The sequence below is a fragment of the Podarcis erhardii genome (genome assembly GCF_964252035.2).
Source record: "Podarcis erhardii genome assembly, chromosome: 5".
Taxonomy (NCBI): Eukaryota; Metazoa; Chordata; class Lepidosauria; order Squamata; family Lacertidae; genus Podarcis; species Podarcis erhardii.
This window is the reverse complement of record NC_138509.1, coordinates 5,622,237-5,635,624: the sequence shown is the minus strand read 5'-3', so window position 1 is coordinate 5,635,624 and position 13,388 is coordinate 5,622,237. Positions and strand designations below refer to the sequence as shown.

The 13,388-nt window shown below is 42.4% G+C and overlaps 1 protein-coding gene across 2 annotated transcripts in view; it reads left to right on the top strand.

Annotated features, from left to right (window-relative positions):
• Positions 1 to 13,388, top strand: part of SEMA3E (semaphorin 3E) — a 172,270-nt gene that overhangs the window by 124,960 nt on the left and 33,922 nt on the right. For both annotated transcript variants that reach the window (XM_081860957.1, XM_081860958.1), the window contains exon 5: positions 12,415 to 12,508. In XM_081860957.1, the coding sequence (XP_081717083.1) occupies positions 12,415 to 12,508 (94 nt within the window). The remainder of the gene's footprint in view (positions 1 to 12,414; positions 12,509 to 13,388) is intronic.

Genomic DNA, 13,388 nt, shown 5'->3' with positions numbered 1-13,388 from the left:
TTCCTTTGCCCAAAGCCCCTTGATCATTTCCATGTCCGTCCCCTGGGCTTGCCTACTCATTTATTGAATGTCTGTGATCCTCCACTCCTTAAAGACAAACAGTGCTCTCCCCACTTTCACTTCTCTTTGTCAAGATGCATGGAAGTTCTGCGGGACAAATGAATATTTGTTGACCGACAAATATTTTTTCTAGATTCATTAACATGGCACTTGGAGCTTCAGGTTAATGATGATGTCTTAAAAAAAAAAAGCAGTCTGAATGTAATTTGACATCTTCAAGTGATCCTTCATATTCTTCCAATGACTGACAAATTGCTGCAAATGTGAGAAAATAAGTAAATAAGTTGATTTTGGACCTGTCTTCGGGTTTCATTCTGCTAGCTCCATTTGACAATTAATCTTTCAGCTTGTGAGGACTCCTGCTGATATTCATGAGCTGACTGTGCTGTAAAGTACTAGGCAGCCGGAATAAACACTAAATAATCTGTATTTAATAATATTTGAGAATTATTCCGGAAGTATCCCAAATTAATTAATGTTTTTATCAAGAGACTCTTCACTTCTCCTTTTTCCCCATCTCAAAAAGGTCATCCCCCTAGGTGTGCCATCTTTTCATTCTCCTCATTTTCACTCAGTCATTCATCTAGAATGCTAATTACATCTTAAATATTCATAGGCTTGAAAAATTGCTATACTTTCCATTAGTTTTTTGGGGTTTTTTGCTTGTTTGTTCTTCTGATAAGCTCTACAATTTCCAGTAACCAAATCTTGTTTTCTTTTCTTGCTTTCCTGCTGTACTAAGCAAGTGTTTGCATCTTCCATGAAACTGCAGGTGGCAAGTCTTTCTTTTCCAAAGATAGGCAATCTGGGTGGGGTCAAACTGAATCAGGGGTTGAGCCTGGAAGAATCTCTAAGCTCATGCTTGCAGATTCTAGCAGGACAGAATCTGGGAGGGTAGAAGCTGGTGGATTATGTTAGAAGTCTGGCCTGGTGGAACCTGGCAGAAGCAGGGAACAAACTAGCTTTTAAGTTTCTATTCCGCAAAGCTTATGCTGTAATACATTGTTTAATCTTTATGGTGCTACATGAGTCTTCATTGTTTTCATTTGCAATGTATGGTTTAGCTAGGCAGAGTGCATTTTGAACTGTGGTATCTTCACAAAGTGGTGATGGAACACAGGATGGGGGAGCTCCTGGTGTTCAACAAAAGCAAGCAAAATAGGTCTTACAGCAAGGGTGGGAAAACTGTGGCTCTCCAAAGCCTATCAGCCTTGCCCTGCATGGCCAGTGGTCAGGAATGATGAGAGCTGTAGTCCAGAAACGCAGTGGCGTAGCGTGGGGGGTGCAGGGGGGGCCGGCCGCACCGGGTGCAACATCTGGGAGGTAGGGTTAGGGGGCACAAATCCATGGGTTAGGGGGCGCAAATTACTTGCCTTGCCCCGGGTGCTGACAACCCACGCTACGCCACTGCAGAAACGTCTTGGGAGCCACAGGTTAGTTATCCATGGCCAGAGGCAGATTTAGGAGAGCGCAACTGGTTTGGTCACACTAGGCGCTGAGCCTTGGGGGCACCGCAGGGGATGCCAGAACTATGAATTAGAATGGAGCATGAGAAGTCAGCTACTCACAGCATCGTCATTACCATCATTAAAGTGGACACCCATGCAAAGAAAAGTTTGGGCAATTTTCAATCGCTGTTTTGTTGACATGGTTGCCATTTTGAATCCCTAACTGTGCAGTTGGCTCTCCAAGCAGTAAGCTAACCAATGCATTTTTTTTTTTCAAAAATTAGGTTTTATTAAAGATTTCTTGTGTTACAAAACAGACAAATAAGCGGAGAAAAGTACAACTGGGAGAAAAGAGAGGGGAGGGGGAGGGGAAAACTGATACTTGCATGGATTTGTGCGCTCAGTATGCATTAAATCAAACCAGCATTTCTTGATCACAGCAATCAGGATAGCTATTTTGATAGGAATCCCAAATTTTTAAACTTACAACAAGAAGGAGAAACCCGACTTCACTCCAGATTTTCCAGTATGTTTTTACTTTACAGTTCCATATAGTGTCTATATCATTTATGTGTAACAAAAATATAGACTGCAAAATCATACTTTAGGTTATGATTTATTATCTCTCTTTTGCTGTTTATCTTTAATAATAAAGATTTCATGACCTAGCACTATTGTTATTCAATAAATTTCAATAGTAAAGAAGATTAAAAACAGATCTTAGGGGAAATGGCTGCAAAGTATTAACTTTCAACATGCTCTTTAGAAAAGGAACAGATGATTCTATGTAGCTTTATATTAACTGATTTTAAATTTTCAATGTGTTTGAAACAATTCAAGTTCAGTGTCCCTTTGGTACAATATGCCATCAGTAGTAAAGTTCTTAATGTGTCTAAACACCACAGAGATCTCCCTATGCTCACCTGTTTGAAAGTCCACACTTAATCAATAGCATAAGGAATATTCTTTCAGCAAATATTTCCCTGAGAACTTTCTATGTATGGTGTAATAATCTGACCATTTTATATTTGATTTGATTAACCTGATTTGCATCACTTCACATTAAAAGTTCACAAAGTGACACAACAGATATAATACAATGAAGCATGTTAATAATGTGAAATATCAGTCCTTCAAAAGTTCTTTAAAAGCATAATGTGAAAATGTAGGACAAAAACAAATTTCCTGTCCAGTATTTACCCAGATACAAGGTCTGTTGCAGATACTTCGGGTTCTGGGTTGGAAATTTCAGAAATTTCAGTTTCTTAAGTCACTGAATATTCAGTCCAGCACAGATTTACACATACTTTCCATTGATACCTTTGGCCTTAATTACCCAGCTTGGACATAACACGGTTCATATCAACCTCCTTGTTTTCTGTATTCATCCGTTAATGCCCTTGTCTGAAGTGGGGTGCAGCAAGAGAGGACTTTGCTGGCTATGGAGCACACTCCCCAAGGAGGCTTACGTCGCACCAACATTGTTTTCTTTCAGACACCAGGCATAACCCTTCCCATTTGCCCAGACTTTTAACATTTTGCTGAAGGTTCTTTCATCTGTTGGTTCATGCTTCTTGCAACTGTTTCTCTATTGATACAGGCACACCCACCCACACTTATGAAGGTTGATGTGAAATAAATAAATAGATTGGCCCTCAATTGACCAGTCTCCACCGCCTACCTTGTATCTGCTCCCCCATCCTGGCACCAGTTCTGCTGGGTGCCCTTCTCAGCCCTCACACTCTGTGGCCAGCTGCCACCACACACACTGGCTCCCCACAGGCAGGCAGGCTCGAGACAGGCTAAGCAGTGGCCCTAAGCAATTTCCAGGCTGAGTGTCTCTCTTCCCCTCTGTCTCTCCTTCCCCCATGGGCCCTCCCTATTAAAGTGGGGTGCCCCCTACTTTACGCAATTCTGCTTATGCACGCAGGGCACCAGAACGTAACCCCACATAAGTGGGGGGGACAGGACGCCTGGATATTTGATATTTTGGATTGCTTTAAACTTGCATGTGAGCCATTTTTAACTCACAAAGAAGGGGTGCAAATAAAGACTGTCCTATTGTTAACTTTCAGCAAAAAACAGAGGGGAAAGAGCACAGCAAGCTGGGGGGGGGAGGTGGGGGGGCAGGGAGTATATAAATTTGTGGGGCACTTCTGGTTACCAGTCTATGGTTTGGCAATCGGGTAGCATTACTTTGAACTGCTGACCTGGTACAGTATATCAACATTACTTAGATGCAGGAGATGGGAAGTGAGTTGCGCTTGTAGTGGTGTGAGGTGCAGAAAGGTGCATTGCCTGAGTTTTTACATCTATGGTCAGCTGTGTTTGTTATACTTAATCCCAAGTGCCGGCTCACACAAGAACACCACCCAAGATATTTCTTCTCATGATCATACTCCACACAGATGCATCCCACATTTCTGGGTGCCTTGCAAGTGGCCTCTGTACATCATGAGCTGCAGTTAGCAGAAGTTAGAAGTGAGAAGTACTTCTTCATTACCTCAAGCGCAGTGGGCAAGAGATGGTGGAATGAGAGATAGCCATGCAGCCAGGAAAATTTGCACGCAGAAGAGCTTCTCAGCAGCATTCACATGGGAGGGGTGATTTGAAACACCCCCTTTTCTCATTTATAGCTACATCAATAATGCATATTCCAATTTTCATGGAAGCATCCCTATTGTGGATCAGTGTCAACACTCCTAATTCCATGGAGCGTCCACTATTTCTCTTATTTGCCTTTGCTAAATTGTCTTTAGCTGTAATATGAAGGCCGTTGTCTCAAAAGAGCAGAGGGGGAAATGCAAACAGAATGAAGTTTGCATGGACACAGACCGAGTGGATAGAGAATAGCTAGCTGGATGCAGAGCAGGATCAGGGCCAGAGGGTATTTCTGTGTTTGAAGAGCTATCAAGAACAGCTTAGGATAATAATTTTTCTCATTAATATTAACATTGCTTATTTCACCAGATGTGAAACCTGTAACAGGAAATGGAGTGGGGTTTTGCATGATAAGGAATTGACATTCAGTCCTGACCTTCTTCGCTCACAAACTACAGAGAAATAGATACACGTTGTCTTGATGTGTGTTTTCAAGCTTTGCCTTCATTTGCTATTAAAGGGCAATATACTATTTAACATAGATTGCTTAAAAATACATCCATGTTTTTGAATGCTGTTGTAAATACTGTATATTCTGAAGTACAGGGAGGAAACTAAAGTTACCAGCTTTCTCCTCCATCTGTAATAATGATATTAAATACAAGCTACAGAAGCTTTATTGAGGTTGGCTGTATCAGCTGAACTCTGACTTGTACACGGTATTTTTAAACCTGAAAAACCACAGGACATGTCACTAAATCAGCAGAAAATTTAGTGTTTTGTTTAAATCCAAGCACAGGCTCCAAACTGAACTCTTAACTTGGTGACCTCACTAAGCTGAGTGTTCCAGCTCTTCATAAAAGGATGGGGAGATGTATTGTATGAACACAATTGATCTAAGGAAAAACATACAGTTAAGAAAGTAACAGCTAACTTATTGGGTTGGACCAGTGAGCCTTTTTTATTTCTTGCCTGCTTTTCTTAAAGCAGTATAGTCCACTATACTGTATAGTATAGTGTATAGTCCAGTATAGTCTCATCACAGTATAGTAAAGTATGTAAATAATAGAAGAATACATTATAAATCAATTGGGGGCGGGGGGGAATCAGCCGCTCAAAATCTTAAGAATCTCTGGGGTTTCGGAGAACTTTGGAGAGTGAAGCTTATGCTTTGGGGAGTACCCTGAGCTGTTCCTGTCATAAGGGTTGAGTTTATAGGATTATTTCAAAACTGATTTATATGCATTTTCACATCTGTGGAAATTAGGGCGCGAACCAAGTTGTTGTGGGTGCAGATGCTTGGTCAGAATGTATTAAAGGAGCTGGATGTTAAAGCCTGAGTCTCTTACGCTCATGCCTATCTGATATACATTTTAACTGATTTTAATATCGTGTTTTTCTATTGTAACCTGTCCTGGGATCTTATGGCAAAGGGTGTGTCAGAAATCGAAAACATGTATTTGTCTCAATTATGCAATAGAAAGGATTAGCTTTAAAATCTTACATACAACAAAATAATGTCATTGGTCCTAAGAAGAGAGCTCATTGAATGGGACGTGGTTTCTCTTTATCGTATATCATCTTTTGGCAAGTGCTGCCTTTGGAAGTCATTGATTCATACCCTGTTGCTATGTTACAGAGTAGCTAAGACTTCACGAAACAAATAGTGTAGTGATTTTTATTTTATTTTTAAAATGGCAATGTTAATGCCCAATGAATACTTCTCAGGTTTCTTAAGTCATAGGTACCATAAATCAAATCTTTTCCTTCCCAGCTACACTGAGACAGAATAATCTCTAGTTCCTCTAGTTTTCCTCTATGACTCTATCCTAGTCATTGGAAAGAGACGGAGACGGAGACATGACTAATGGCAGCAAAGTGCTACCTCATATCCTGTAGCGTGTCAGTTTTTCTCCTGACATTTCTTTTACAGCACTGTTCTCACAAATGGCAAAGAGTGGCTAAAATTACAGTGCTGGTCCTTGAAACCGATATTAATAGGGAACCGTTTTCCTTTGAAATTAGCATCATGTGGAACTTGACACACACAAATCACTCGATTCATGGTGAAAAACACCAGCGCTGGATGCTTCAGAGCAGCCAGCATTGTAGGCCACAATGTCCTGAAAGGTTGAGATGGAAAAACTCTACAGGAAAATAAAAAAGTCAATGTTGAAATTTTGCAGACCATTTCCCCAGCGATCCTGCGCATCTGCAAACATTTATGAAGAATATGCTTTGGTTTCTGTCAAATCGGGTAAGATTTACTGAAAAAACACACCTCTCTGTTTCAGTGGAATATAAATTGTGGTCCACCTTAACGTGGAAGGGTACCTTGAAGAATGTAAACCACATTATTCAATCAGAAACTGCAGCTGTGCAAACATAGATAACAAAAGACAGTACGAGCACCGCCTAATTTACTTGTTAGGCTTAAGCCAATACACCGAGCATTTTGCACAAGAGTGAATTTTCATTTATGGTATAAATGGAGAAGATTTGGTTCGGTAAGAGTAAAAACCTAATGTCGGTGAAAATTGTTCAAAACAGTTTCATCAACCCAAAATTTTAGTCTTAAGCAGAACTGTTGTAAACGATGAAAGCAGAATGTGATGTTTAAAACCGGCAGCAATTTACAAATAGCACAACTTAATTGCCAAGTTAAAAATAAGTGTTCAAACAACCAGCAAAACATTTTTTTAAAAAAATGCCTTTCTGAATGAAACCACTTTAATTTAGGTGGCGATAAGTAAATACATACAAAGAATCATGCAATGCAGCTGTTCCATGCGGGGATTGAACCTGCAACCTTGGTGTTTGTCACCATCATGACCTAACCAACTGAGCTATCCAGATGAAGTCTGAGAATCAATGCTTCTCAAAATACCAATATGTGTCATGAGGGAGGGCACTCCAGTACAAGCTCATTAGTGCACCCTCCTAGTTTTTGTGGGGTTTTTTATTATTATGTGTTGAATTTCTATACTGCCCTATTCCTGGAGGTATCGAAAGGTACATAGTTTGCTGCTGATTTGACAGGGTGTGGTCTCCCTGAACTGCTCTTGAAAGGTATTATACAGGTGCTGGTGACGAGGACCAGCAGTTCATTTCTGTTGTTAAGAGAGAAGGAGCAGGGATGTACCTGGGCCTTTGCTTCCTGCTGTAGGATATTCCTGCAGAATCTTCTGGCATAGTTGTAGTTGCCTCAACGAGTGTAAATTGCCATCAACAGGTCTTTCCATTTGGACGCATTGTTGGTTTTTGTTAGCCTGACATAAACCTCTTCCTTTCAGCTTATTGATTTGCAAGTTTGAGCTTGGATTTAGATGTTGCCTTGATTTATTCTGAGATGTTATTAGAACCAGGTTCCCCCTCCCTCCCCCCCCCAACACATCTTGGGATAGCTTTGAATTATGAGATTTATGATATTTTGGGCTTGTGTACACTCCCAGCAAACAGGAGAAGGTTCAAATAATTCAGCTAGTCTTCCACTGATTATTTTCTGCAAAGTGTATTTCCAGTATAATAATACAAAAGTATAATATTCCCAGTCTTCACCCTATAAAATTCATTTTTCATTTCTAACTACTAATTTTTGCTTAATTCTCTTAAAGTCTGCTGGTTTAAAATTTCATGCTGTCATAAAGAGAAAAATAATACGATAGCAATACTCTTTCTTTTCCTGTGGTTGCTTCCTAGATTGATTAAAGCTGTTCCTTTTAATGGAGTAATACCTGAGCAGCTAATAATTTCAAGGAATTATAGTTTACATAAGCCATATTTCCATATACAATTTGTGGGGGTTGTCCCCCCTTTAAAAAAACCCACCAGCATCCAACTAAGGCACACTGTACATAAAACAACTACTGCTAAAGTTATAGAACCACAGTAACCTGACAGCTTACATGGGGTTACATTCCGGGGATGGTGCCTAAAGCTAAAATCCCGTATAGCCAAAACACATTGGGTGCAATGGTGGGTCATGGGATATGGGTGGCGTTGTGGTCTAAACCACTGAGCCTCTTGGGCTTGCCGATCATAAGGTCAGCAGTTCAAATCCCCGCAACGAGGTGAGCTCTGGTTGCTCTGTCCCCCAAACTTGTCACCCCCTTTTAAATTAATTTATATTTTGCCAAGTACATAAACCTGAATGCGCACAGGTTAAATGTGCAAAAGTTGTGGGCATACGGTATTAGTTCTGAGAGTTGAGTGATGGCAGATTAAAAGAAAAAGGCACAACTTTAAGTTTCACCTAGTTGTCATTTTGCTTAAAAATATACCAAGTGTTTCCTGAAATGGCTTTTCGAGATTCACCTCTTCTATGGATACTTTGGTCAGAGGTGGATTTGTTGCTGTTGTTTAGTCGTTTAGTCGTGTCCGACTCTTTGTGACCCCATGGACCAGAGCACGCCAGGCACTCCTGTCTTCCACTGCCTCCCGCAGTTTGGTCAAACTCATGTTGGTAGCTTCGAGAACACTTTCCAACCATCTCGTCCTCTGTCGTCCCCTTCCCCTTGTGCCCTCCATCTTTCCCAACATCAAGGTCTTTTCCAGGGAGTCTTCTCTTCTCATGAGGTGGCCAAAGTATTGGAGCCTCAGCTTCAGGATCTGTCCTTCCAGTGAGCACTCAGGGCTGATTTCCTTCAGAATGGAGAGGTTTGATCTTCTTGCAGTCCATGGGACACTCAAGAGTCTCCTCCAGCACCATAATTCAAAAGCATCAATTCTGTGGATTTAGGGGAGCACAACTGGTTCAGTTGCTCTGGACGCAGAGCCTTGGGAGAGATGCAGCTATGAGTTAGATGGAGTGTGAAAGGCAGGGGGTGCCAGATTTTGGCATCTCACAGGGTGCCACTGAAATTTCCGACCCCAAGATCCACTGCTACTTTGGCTTGACCCTCTACAGAATAATCCTATGCAGATATACTCAATATGTAAGTCTCCTTTAGCTCAGTGGGGGACTGACTCTGATACAGTTGTAATTGGCAAGGCAGCAGCTCTTACCTGACCTTTCATCACAGGCACTGCTAGGGCTTAGTGGGAGAAGGAGGGGCAAGGTGGAGACAAGGTCAGCATGGTGCAAATGCACTAGCAGGAGTGCGGGATTGCACTCCTCACCAACTCCTACTGCACTGAGGTAAATGTGCATAGAACTGCATAGAACAGAACCTGAGTGTATATATAGCTGCATTTGTACACACTTAGCCATGCTTTCCATTTCATTTCCTCTTTTATCTGCTTCTCTGTGACGGTTTAGATTGTAAGCTTATCAGGACAGGGACTTGTCTTGTCCCAAAGGGTGCTCATCAATGGTTCCTCTTCATCCTGGAGAAGAGTGACTAGTGGGGTGCCACAGGGTTCTGTCTTGGGCCCGGTCTTATTCAACATCTTTATCAACGACTTGGATGATGGACTCAAGGGCATCCTGATCAAATTTGCAGATGACACCAAACTGGGAGGGGTGGCTAACACCCCAGAGGACAGGATCACACTTCAAAACGACCTTGACAGATTAGAGAACTGGGCCAAAACAAACAAGATGAATTTTAACAGGGAGAAATGTAAAGTATTGCACTTGGGCAAAAAAAAATGAGAGGCACAAATACAAGATGGGTGACACCTGGCTTGAGAGCAGTACATGTGAAAAGGATCTAGGAGTCTTGGTTGACCACAAACTTGACATGAGCCAACAGTGTGACGCGGCAGCTAAAAAAGCCAATGCAATTCTGGGCTGCATCAATAGGAGTATAGCATCTAGATCAAGGGAAGTAATAGTGCCACTGTATTCTGCTCTGGTCAGACCTCACCTGGAGTACTGTGTCCAGTTCTGGGCACCACAGTTCAAGAAGGACACTGACAAACTGGAACGTGTCCAGAGGAGGGCAACCAAAATGGTCAAAGGCCTGGAAACAATGCATTATGAAGAACGGCTAAGGGAGCTGGGCATGTTTAGCCTGGAGAAGAGGAGGTTAAGGGGTGATATGATAGCCATGTTCAAATATATAAAAGGATGTCACATAGAGGAGGGAGAAAGGTTGTTTTCTGCTGCTCCAGAGAAGCGGACACGGAGCAATGGATCCAAACTACAAGAAAGAAGATTCCACCTAAACATTAGGAAGAACTTCCTGGCAGTAAGAGCTGTTTGACAGTGGAATTTGCTGCCAAGGAGTGTGGTGGAGTCTCCTTCTTTGGAGGTCTTTAAGCAGAGGCTTGACAACCATATGTCAGGAGTGCTCTGATGATGTTTCCTGCTTGGCAGGGGGTTGGAATCGATGGCCCTTGTGGTCTCTTCCAACTCTAGGATTCTATGATTCTATGTTTTTCTCCTTTTAACAAGGGCGCTGTCACCAGGATGCAGATGCTGACGGCTGTTAAACATCTGCAAAGTACTGTTTCAGAAATGGACAACTATGACACTTGCGTTACCAGCGATTGGGAAACATGGGGCAAGCCTGTCACCATCCAGTTAAGCTAGTGTTTCTCAAACCTGGGTCTCCAGCTGTTGTTGGACTACAACTCCCATCATCCCTAGCAGGACCAGTGGTCAGGAATGATGGAAGTTGTAGTCCAGCAACAGCTGGAGACCCAGGTTTGAGAAAGATGGATACGTATTCTTTGCTTCTAAGCATGGCATTTTGGACTGAGGTGGGCAGCTCTGAAGATTTTGCTGGACTGGGAACTTCCATCATCCTTGACCATTCACCACTTGGCCTTTTTTATTTTCTGTTGGCTGGATTATGCTTTATAATCTATTTCTGAACACTGCTCAAGTATATTTTCTGAATGTACAGCAGCTTATAAATCATGATACAAAATATTGTCTTACTTAAGGTAAAGGTAAAGGTACCCCTGACCGTTAGGTCCGATCGCAGACGACTCTGGGGTTGCAACACTCATTTTGCTCTATAGGCCAAGGGAGCCAACATTTTGTCTGCAGACAGCTTCCGAGTCATGTGGCCAGCATGACTAAGTCGCTTCTGGTGAACCAGAGCAGCGCACGGAAACGCCGTTTACCTTCCCGCCAGAGTGGTACCTATTGATCTACTTGCACTTTGACATGCTTTTGAACTGCTAGGTTGGCAAGAGCTGGGACTGAGCAACAGGAGCTCGCCCCGTTGCAGGGATTTGAACCGCCGACCTTCTGATCGGCAAGTCCTAGGCTCTGTGGTTTAGACCACAGTGCCACGTGTATCCTAATAACTTACTTACGATGGCCAAAAGGAGGAGGAGGAAGAAAAGCTGGCACAAAGGAGTGGTCTATCATTCTCCAAGGCATAACAGTGTTGAATGCACTACAGTTTTAGACATAGGTGCCAATGCCTTGGGACCCCTGGATGCCCGATCACCCACAAAATTCCCCATGAAGGGGCTGAGCACCCACAAATTTCAGAGCCAGGGCCATGCATGCCACATGGCACCCACGGCCCCAGGCACCCACAGTCGTGGGGCCAAACTGGTACTCCTGGTGCTAGAGGTGCACATACATTAACTACGTTGAGTCTTGTTTGAATGACTTTCTGTATTACTGATTTTATAAAAGTATTTCTGTAGTACTTTTCACATGGGAAGGGGGTACCAAAGTTATGTTTCCGCATGGATAAATCAAATCAATCAGATGAATCAAATATACAGGGAGAAAGTCTCACAATGAGCACAGTATGAAAAAGTACCAGGATGTACAATTTCAACATGTGCCTAGTGGCAGAGTATCATCAGCCATCTAAGCGTTTGAACAAGGGCTCGTGATTTACCGTGTTTTTCGCTCCATAAGACACATTTTTTTCCCTCCTAAAAAGTAAGGGGAAATGTGTGTGCATCTTATGGAGCAAATGCAGCGGGGAGGCAGGCAGGAAAAGCCCCCCAGAGAAAGATGGGACACAAGCTCCGCACGGCTCTTGCGGGCTTTTCCCCAGGAAGGAGAAAGTACTGACGCGGCCAGTCAGTCCCTTCTCCCTCCTTGTAGAAAAGCCCATAGAAGCCGCACGCTCCTTAAAGGGTGTGCTGCTCCTGTGGGCTTTTGCGGGAGGTGGGCGTATTGCCATAGCTGCGCACAGCCCCTCTGGTGAGGAGAGGCTGCATGCGGCTATGGCTTCTTTGCTCTTTGGGGCTGGGGGTGGGGGGAATAAGATTTTTTTTCTTGATTTCCCCCTCTGAAAACTAGGTGTGCCTTATGGTCTGGTGCGCTTTATGGAGCGAAAAATACGGTAGTTGTTCCTAAGCCGCAGCACTGGTACAAAGGTAGCTGCAGCTTCGTTTGTATAAACCAGAACTTTATATATGCTTTCTGTACTTCTTCTTTTCAAAGGATCATCTGTTTTATCTAGAAGCACACAGACTGGAGAGGGGACGTGGACGGTGCCCATTTGACCCCAATTCCTCCTTCATCTCCACTTTATTTGGTAATGGCTTGTTGTATGTTATAAAATGTCTTTCTGAGTTTTCTTCCCCAACTCTCTTAAGATGTTGTCACTATTCTTTTACATGCCTTTGATGTGTCTGTTCTACCTGTTCCTACGTTTATGTTGCATTTAATTCTCTTTGTTTCACTAGATCAACCATATAGCCAATGTTCTTCTTTTTTTGTTTTGTTTTTTTGCCAGTTTGATAGGTAGACATGCAATGGTTGCATAATATTAGGGAACTTTTCAGGCACAGTAATTTAACTTCAAAGCAATACTGCCCACTGAGTTCTGATTCACTGTATATTAGATTCAAATAGATAGGTAGATGATAGATAGATAGATAGATAGATAGATAGATAGATAGATAGATGATAGATAGATGATAGATAGATAGATAGATAGATAGATAGATAGATAGATAGATAGATGATAGATAGATAGATAGATGATAGATAGATAGATGATAGATAGATAAATAAATAAATAAATAATGCCCTCCATATCTGCCATCACAGATCAGGACTACAATCTGATCTGCTCCAGCTATCATGGCCAATGGCCCAGGATTATGGCAGCTGTAGTGCTAAACACCTGGTCGAAATCGGGTAGGAAAGGTTTGTACAGATGTTGATTTTGAGTAGGGACATAGATCCACAATAAGCCTATTGACCCTGGGCCTGATTCCAGAGATTATCTTGCAGGTCAGTAGCCCATGCCTGAATTTTCAGCACACTACCATCTCTCTCAGTGAAATACTGATGGTTCATGATGGCAGTTTTCCCTTTGTTAATTACCTGTTGGGAAATGATGGGATAGATTTGCTGATGATCATTGTCCAAGTGCAATTCAGGCACCCCAGGCGCTGCCAAACTTTATT